Source organism: Camelina sativa, chromosome 9 (genome assembly GCF_000633955.1).
Source record: "Camelina sativa cultivar DH55 chromosome 9, Cs, whole genome shotgun sequence".
NCBI lineage: Eukaryota > Viridiplantae > Streptophyta > Magnoliopsida > Brassicales > Brassicaceae > Camelina > Camelina sativa.
The window spans coordinates 24,881,828-24,890,431 of record NC_025693.1 but is presented as its reverse complement, the minus strand read 5'-3'; the positions used below and the strand labels follow the sequence as shown (position 1 = coordinate 24,890,431).

The 8,604-nt window shown below is 37.8% G+C and overlaps 2 protein-coding genes across 2 annotated transcripts in view; both read left to right on the top strand.

Moving 5' to 3' along the window:
* Window positions 1–2,560, top strand: part of LOC104712128 (ABC transporter G family member 18) — a 3,226-nt gene extending 666 nt beyond the window's left edge. Inside the window, exon 2 of the mRNA XM_010428957.1 lies at window positions 32–2,560. Coding sequence (XP_010427259.1) covers window positions 178–2,304 — 2,127 coding nt within the window. The 5' untranslated portion in view covers window positions 32–177 and the 3' untranslated portion in view covers window positions 2,305–2,560. The remainder of the gene's footprint in view (window positions 1–31) is intronic.
* LOC104712127 (ABC transporter G family member 17) lies at window positions 5,625–8,214 on the top strand. Its single transcript, XM_010428956.1, has 2 exons — window positions 5,625–5,798; window positions 6,074–8,214. Exon 2 carries the CDS (start codon window positions 6,117–6,119, stop codon window positions 8,103–8,105), a length of 1,989 nt encoding a protein of 662 aa, XP_010427258.1. The 5' UTR covers window positions 5,625–5,798; window positions 6,074–6,116; the 3' UTR covers window positions 8,106–8,214.

Genomic DNA, 8,604 nt, shown 5'->3' with positions numbered 1-8,604 from the left:
TTTTTTTTTTTTTTTTTTGTGTTTTCTCAAGGTTGGCCAGACACTGTATGTAGTATGATACTTCATTGTTAGCTTCATCTTCAAGAATACACACCGTTAAACTGCCGTCAACCCAATCGAGTATATCGTTAACTTCCTTCAACTAAAAAGAGTACGCCGTTCACTTACTCGTTAAAGATGCCACGTGTTTCGGCGGAAATTTCAGATATGTCTCTCGCCGGCGGTAACGAGTCACCGACACTTGGCGAACTACTGAAAGATTTCACCGATAGTGGCCGGAAAAAACATTCAGGCGAAGATGCTCCGAGTCATCACATATTGGATCTCGCTCCAACGTCTGAAACACGACCTGTGCCGTTTCTCCTAGCCTTCAACAATCTCAATTACAATGTCGTACTTCGCCGGCGGTTTGGTTTCTCGCAGCAAAAGACGGCTTCAACGAAGACTCTGCTTGATGATGTTTCAGGCGAGGCTTGTGACGGAGAAATCCTCGCCGTTCTTGGTGGAAGCGGAGCCGGAAAATCCACTTTGATCGACGCATTAGCCGGACGAGTGGCGGAAGATAGCTTGAAAGGCACGGTAACTCTAAACGGAGAAAAAGTTTTGCAATCTCGTCTGTTGAAAGTCATATCGGCGTATGTGATGCAAGACGATCTTCTCTTTCCGATGCTCACCGTTAAAGAAACCCTAATGTTCGCTTCAGAGTTCCGTCTCCCGAGAAGTTTGTCTAAGTCTAAGAAGATGGAGCGTGTTGAAACCCTAATTGATCAATTAGGGCTTAGAAACGCGACGAACACGGTAATCGGAGATGAAGGACACCGTGGAGTCTCTGGAGGAGAGAGACGGCGCGTTTCGATCGGAATCGATATTATTCACGATCCGATCCTCCTCTTCCTCGACGAACCTACATCAGGGTTAGATTCAACCAACGCGTTTATGGTGGTGCAGGTTTTGAAACGAATCGCTCAGAGTGGCAGTATCGTTATTATGTCGATTCATCAACCTAGTGCTCGTATCGTTGATTTGCTTGATCGGCTTATCATCTTATCTCGTGGCAAGAGTGTGTTCAATGGATCTCCGACTAGTCTTCCTTCTTACTTCTCTGATTTTGGTCGTCCTGTTCCGGAGAAAGAGAACATCATTGAGTTCGCACTTGATGTAGTTCGAGAGCTCGAAGGATCCTCTGAAGGAAACAGAGGATTAGTAGAGTTCAACGAAAAGTGGCAACAGAACCAATCTGCTCGAGCCACGCCACAAAATGGCTTATCTCTAAAAGAAGCAATTACTGCAAGTGTTTCTAGAGGCAAACTAGTCTCAGGCTCATCTGGAGCCAGTCCTATTTCGATGGAAAGAGTATCTTCATACGTAAACCCTCCATTGACCGAAACGTTTATCTTAGCCAAACGTTACATGAGAAACTGGATCCGCACGCCTGAGCTCATAGCAACGCGGATCGCTACTGTCATGGTGACTGGTCTTCTTTTAGCTACTATATATTGGAGGCTTGACAACACTCCAAGAGGTGCACAAGAGAGAATGGGCTTTTTTGCATTCGGCATGTCCACCATGTTTTACTGTTGTGCCGACAACATCCCTGTCTTTATCCAAGAACGATACATCTTCTTGAGAGAGACAACGCACAACGCATACAGGACATCTTCATATGTCATATCCCACGCCCTCGTGGCTCTGCCTCAGCTACTCGCTCTATCCATTGCATTTGCTGCAACCACATTTTGGACCGTTGGTTTGACCGGTGGGTTGGAGAATTTCTTCTTCTACTGCCTCATAATATACGCAGGCTTTTGGTCAGGATCTTCTTTTGTTACTTTCATATCCGGTATTGTTCCCAATGTCATGATAAGTTACATGGTCACTATTGCCTATCTTTCCTACTGTCTACTGCTGGGTGGGTTCTTCATCAACCGAGATCGAATACCGTTTTACTGGATATGGTTTCATTACATTTCTTTGCTGAAGTATCCCTACGAGGCTGTCCTAATCAATGAGTTTGATGACCCGTCTCGGTGTTTTGTTAAGGGAGTCCAAGTTTTCGATGGTACGCTTTTGGCGGAAGTTCCCCATGCGATGAAGGTTAAGCTCCTGGATACACTGAGTGGCTCTTTAGGAACCAAGATAACGGAGTCCACATGCTTGAGAACAGGGACTGACTTACTTATGCAACAAGGTATAACTCAACTGAGCAAGTGGGACTGCTTGTGGATTACATTTGCTTGGGGTCTCTTCTTTAGGATCTTGTTTTACTTCTCTTTGCTATTTGGGAGCAAGAATAAGAGGACGTAATTTGGTCAAAAAAAAAGAAAGAATAAGAGGACGTGAAGGGTAGTCCACAAGCACAGAAACATATACACCAAACGCATTTATACTATATACTTTTAAAGTGAAGCTTGAAACTTCTAAAGTATCTGCTTCTGGTTGTTGTAGTTTAATTGTAACATTTATAGTTTATATGTGTATCAAAGTTGTAAAATAAACGTACTGTATATTGTTTCTTAAAATCCATTGTATTATAATTATACAATTACTTGAGTATACGATAATTTTAAAGGACTTCAACACATGATTCAGTTGAAGTTACTTAATGATATAATAAAATTTCAACACATATAAGTAGAAACTTACTAGATAAAAAGCAGAAATCTGAGGACTGAGGTGTTGTTTGAAAATGTGATGGTAGTTGAATGTAGGTTTCAAATAGATAGATATTAATTCATTCTCAAAACTCAGTGGGCATTTTTAGTCTCATCATAATTATATATGAACTTTAACGTCTCCAGATCTAACGATACTAACTCTAATAGAAAATGGCTTGGAAATTATGCATTCAACATTAAATAGGTTGGCAAAAAAAAAAGTACTATTCAACATTTAGTATCGTTGTTAAAATACATAATCAAGTGTGACTCAAAATATCTGGTGAAATACGACATTTATATCAAAAGATTCATAACTTCCAAGTTGTTTGGTAAGTAAATTAAATACTTTTTTGGGTAGTGTATAGACTATTCAATGACAAAATAAAATAAAATAAAATAAAATAAAGCATATCAGAACGAAAACAAATCCGAACCACTTGTATACCCATCCAATAGTTACAACAGGCTTATGGTATAGCAGAAACCATTAGAGAAGGCAATTGAATGAGCTTATAATTAAGCAGTCTTACTTTAAAGGGTTTTTGTTGGCGAATGTATATGTTTCATGGTGTTTTAAGTATTTTAATTGTTGTTTGCTGAGTGTGTAATCCCAGATAATTAAACACGGCTGTGACACAAGAAGTCAAGAAGTGAAGAGGCTGGAAATGCAACTCATCTGGAGGTTGTTGAAGTATGTACACCGACTTAGTTTTGTTGGTACTCTATTTAAGATCATCAACCTACCAAGAAGTCTTGAAGATGGGCTTAAAAAACGGGCCTAGTGCATCATGCATGGTTTCCGTAACAATAAGTAAGATATAGAAGACAGTAATTTAAAGTCGTTTTCGTCTCCAAGGAGCTTCTCAGGGATTCATCTTGTTTTTGTAAGAGAGAGTTAATTTTTGAGTGCATACTAGTAAAATCATCTTGATTCCTTTAGAGGGTGGATGTTTGCGAGGAAAGATTCTCGCTCTCGCACAGGTTGATAAAGATCGAAGTCGTAAAATCGCAGGTGTCGTTTACCTTACTTACACGTTGTTTGAAATGTGAATCTTTGGATTGATGGCGCAGGATTTTTTGGCCGTCACAATCCTTACCGACATGCAATCAGTATGGCGCATGGCAATATGGCATGCACGTGAGTGATAGTAAAGTTTAATGGTCCTGATCGATCGTATATAAATTTTACAGAATTGAATGTATTCGCTAAACTACAAGTTATTTCCTTTTCGGGTGGAAAATATAATTCCTTTTTTGGGGTAGAGAACAAACATCGCGCCATCAAATGACAAATAAAATTTCCCTACCAAAAAAAAATGACAAATAAAATTCAGACCACCTAGATACATTTTAAATTTAAGTATTTTGCAATACGAGCAATTCAGTTAGAACCACTTAACGTGTAAATTGAGAATTTCCGCACATTAGTTATCGTCTATTTTAACAAAATAAGAATCAGCGAAAATATGGTGATGTTTTAGAAGGTGTAGTGATAACTGTAACTACGATTTTAAATTAGTCGCTATTAATTAATCATCAAAGTTCTGTGAGTTTTGGTTACATGTCTCATATTTATGAATTAGTTTATTAATGTCTATAGTTGTGTTATCTCATCTATTATATATTAATAGAGAAGCACTCTTGAAAAAATGCTGATGTGTCGTTGCCAGAAATCTTCAAGCATATTTTAACAAATAAACCCTATTAATTAATCCTAATTACATCTATGTCATTACCTATGTAGACTAAATAAAAATTCATTAAATAAATTAAACTATATGTAGTTATTTAATTTGAAAAAATATTATACTTCTTTAAAAGATAACAAATTAATTTCTTTTAAAAATTTAATAATTGTTTATGTTTTATTAAAATAAATTTTATATAAATTTTTTCACCGCGTTAATATTATTATTTACTATCAAATATTTCACGGGTGAAACATATATTTATATAAAATAAATGTAAATTTGAATAAAACAAAAAAAAAGAATTATTTACATAATTTATTTTATACAAACAAATATCAAATTCCAAATAATAATTTTATTTGAATTGATTTAAGTGCGGGTTGTTACCTAGTATATGTTAAACAATAACGTTAAGATTTCATTACATAGTGGTGGATGGGACAACAAGACGATAACAGATGTGATGTAGATTATTTGGACATCAAAAGTGGAGATCATTTATTTCATAAAGAGGCTCTTGAACATGTTCCTATCTGCAATAAACCACACATATCAAGTCAAATTTATCTAAGAGAAGATTTTCAATATTTTCAAAAAAAAAACTCAAAATATATTTTCTTTGTTTACAAATAAATTATGTTTCCCTTAGCTTTCAATAATTTTTTTTTTTTGCTTTGGTTTCCTTTTATTTCATGGTTTAAAAAAACACCTTGATCACAAATTGAGTATTTTGTCAAGAGGGAGGGTATAATGTGGACATCAAAATTGGAGATCAGAGGCTATACTGAACACACATTCCTAACTGCACTAAACCACACAAATAATCAAGCAAATTCATCCAAAAGAAGCTTTTCCTTATTTGCACTCAATCGCATTAAACGCTATTCTACCATTATGTCAAATATAGTGAATCTAATTAACAAGATTATAACAGTCCTCGCTCACTCTTGAATTATGACTTATGCCGTAAAGAGAAAAAAAAAAAGAAAAAGGCAAAGAGGAGCACAATAGTGATTTGCATGTGTTCGTCATGCATGTTAGTTCAACATCAGATGCAAGTGCAACGATGGCTTATTAAGCATGTTGCAGAAGAGGACAAGAGCCATAAGAAAACAGGAACTGTGTGTGTGTGTCCACTACGCAACATACAACATGCACAACACACTTGTAATGGGTCATCCTTTCAATATACGTCACGAAACCTCTTATCAATTAAACGAGTATATATACAGTATCTTATTTCATATATATAGAATCTATAACAAAGCTTCATATACTTCTTAACTTTACTTTAGCACTTGAGTTATGGTAAAATTTCGTTCACTCAAAAAACCAAAATCACCGTTAATTATCTCCTAAGCGCGATAGATTAAGATCGTTACTACACACCAAATTGCAATAACAACTGTCCCGGACCGCAGAGGATGCTCTAAGAAAACTACGCCATTAGGTAAACTTTTTATTTTTTTTATTTTTTTTTCGCGTACTTTTTCTCTTTTCTTGTGCGTTTTTTTGGTATGCATTCACAATATGCGAGTTTTTCAAATTGCAACTCGATCTTAATCAATAGAACCACTAGAATCATTATCAATCTTCCTAAAATCTGGTATACAATATCCAAAGAAAAATGAAATTAAATACTTCTATTCATATACATTTTCTCTAGAAATGAAAGACATAATTAATACAACTGTTAAGATTTTACTAATTGTTCTCATGCTGTAGTTGAGCCGAGAGACAAGAACACACAGCTTAATCTTCCGGCGAGATGCTGAGAAGAGACGTCGTGATCGATGTTGATGTATCTGAGACACCATCTGTTCCGTTCGTCCTCGCCTTCAACGACCTCACCTATAGCGTCATTCTTCAAAAGCGTTTTGGTCTTCGTTTCGGACATAGTCCTGCTCAGATAAAGACACTGCTCAATGGTATCACGGGAGATGCTAACGAAGGAGAGATCCTAGCCGTTCTTGGTGCAAGCGGAGCTGGAAAATCAACGCTCATCGATGCATTAGCAGGACGGATCAAGGAAGGTAGCTTGAAAGGCACGGTAACTCTAAACGGAGAAGCTTTGCAATCTCGTGTTTTGAGAGTTATATCGGCTTATGTAATGCAAGAAGACCTCATGTTTCCTATGCTCACCGTCGAAGAAACCCTAATGTTCGCTGCTGAATTTAGACTTCCCCGAAGCTTAAGCAAATCAAAGAAGAGAGACAGAGTTGAAACCCTAATCGATCAGTTAGGGCTCAGAACTGTTAAAAACACCTTGATCGGAGACGAAGGCCATCGTGGCGTCTCTGGCGGAGAGAGGAGGCGTGTATCTATTGGCACCGACATCATTCACGATCCTATCCTCTTGTTCCTTGACGAACCAACCTCAGGACTAGACTCAACCAGTGCGTTCATGGTGGTGCAAGTCTTGAAAAGGATTGCACGTAGTGGAAGCATTGTAATTATGTCGATCCACCAGCCTAGTTGTCGGATTATGGAGTTTCTTGATCGTATCATCGTCTTATCTTCTGGCCAGAGTGTGTTTAGTGATTCTCCGGCTACTCTCCCTTTGTTCTTCTCAGAATTTGGTTATCCCATACCGGATAAAGAGAACAATGCAGAATTCACACTTGACCTAATCAAAGAGCTTGAAGGATCCTCTGAAGGAACAAGAGCGTTAGTCGAATTCAACAAAAATTGGCAACAGAAGAAGCTTAGAGTTCGCCAAGAACCTCACCATAACTCATCATCCTTGAGAGAAGCCATCAACGCAAGCATTTCAAGAGGCAAACTTGTCTCTACTTCATTCAGCTCCATTCCTTCTTACGTAAACCCATGGTGGATCGAGACCGTAATCTTAGCTAAACGCTACATGATAAACTGGACCAGAACTCCCGAGCTTATCGGAACACGAGTTTTCATAGTCATGATGACTGGTTTTCTCTTGGCTACGGTTTACTGGAAAGTGGATGACTCTCCTAGAGGCGTCCAAGAGCGGCTAAGCTTTTTCTCATTCGCAATGGCCACAATGTTTTACAGCTGCGCGGATGGCTTACCTGCTTTTATTCAAGAAAGATACATTTTCTTGAGAGAAACTGCGCATAACGCTTACCGAAGATCATCCTACGTTATATCTCACTCTCTTGTAACTCTTCCTCATCTCTTCGTGCTTTCCATCGGCTTTGCAGCGACCACGTTCTGGTTTGTTGGTCTAAACGGCGGTCTCTCGGGTTTCATCTACTACCTTCTGATCATCTTCGCGTCATTCTGGTCAGGGTGCTCTTTTGTTACATTTGTCTCCGGTGTGATTCCAAACGTGATGATGAGTTACATGGTCACATTTGGCTATCTCTCATACTGCCTTCTCTTTAGCGGATTCTACATCAACCGAGATCGAATCCATCTTTATTGGATATGGATACATTACATTTCTTTGCTTAAGTATCCCTACGAAGCTGTTCTGCACAACGAGTTTGATGATCCCTCCCGTTGTTTCGTGAGAGGAAACCAAATTTTTGATGATACACTAATGGAAGGAGTTTCTGAAACGACAAAGGGTAAGCTTTTGGATACAGTGAGCAGTTACTTGGGGATGGAGTTAACGGAATCAACGTGTTTAAGGACGGGCTCTGATTTGCTTAAGCAGCATGGAATTGAGCAGCTTGACAAATGGGGTTGCTTGTGGGTAACGTTAGCTTGGGGATTCTTCTTTAGGATCTTGTTTTATTTTTCGTTGTTGCTCGGAAGCAAGAATAAGAGGGTGTGAACGTCATATATATTAATGTAAATTGCCGTTGTGAAAGCAAGCTTTTTTGAATTTTGAGATATTGATGTATAATGTTGTATTACCTCTAAAAACATTGTCCGAGATGTTGAATTTGTTCAGTTAACAATGTAACTCAAAATTATAAATCTACCATAACACATTTACAACTCAAACTTAAATTATAAAGTTTTAGGCTTTTAGCTTAATTCATGACTGGTATTGTTTTTGACTTAACAATAACTATATATATCAATAATTCAAAATAAATCAAAGATACCACATGCTACCAATGTGGTAATTAACATAACGGCTTAGTGTGCGTGTGAGCTATTTGCCATCTTTCGTGGGCGGTGTAAACATAACGTATTTGACAAAATTGCACTTTTAAAAAACAAAAGTAAACAGTTGCCCGAAATGTAATTCAAAGTAGCCAGCTTTCTTGTAAGCTTTATTCGATGGTAGTATAAACTTTGAGTCTTTGACCCTTTGCTTATGGCGG

Bases quoted from the DNA above. Each gene is read 5' to 3' on its own strand.
- LOC104712127 (XM_010428956.1), top strand. From the start codon at position 6,117: ATGCTGAGAAGAGACGTCGTGATCGATGTTGATGTATCTGAGACACCA.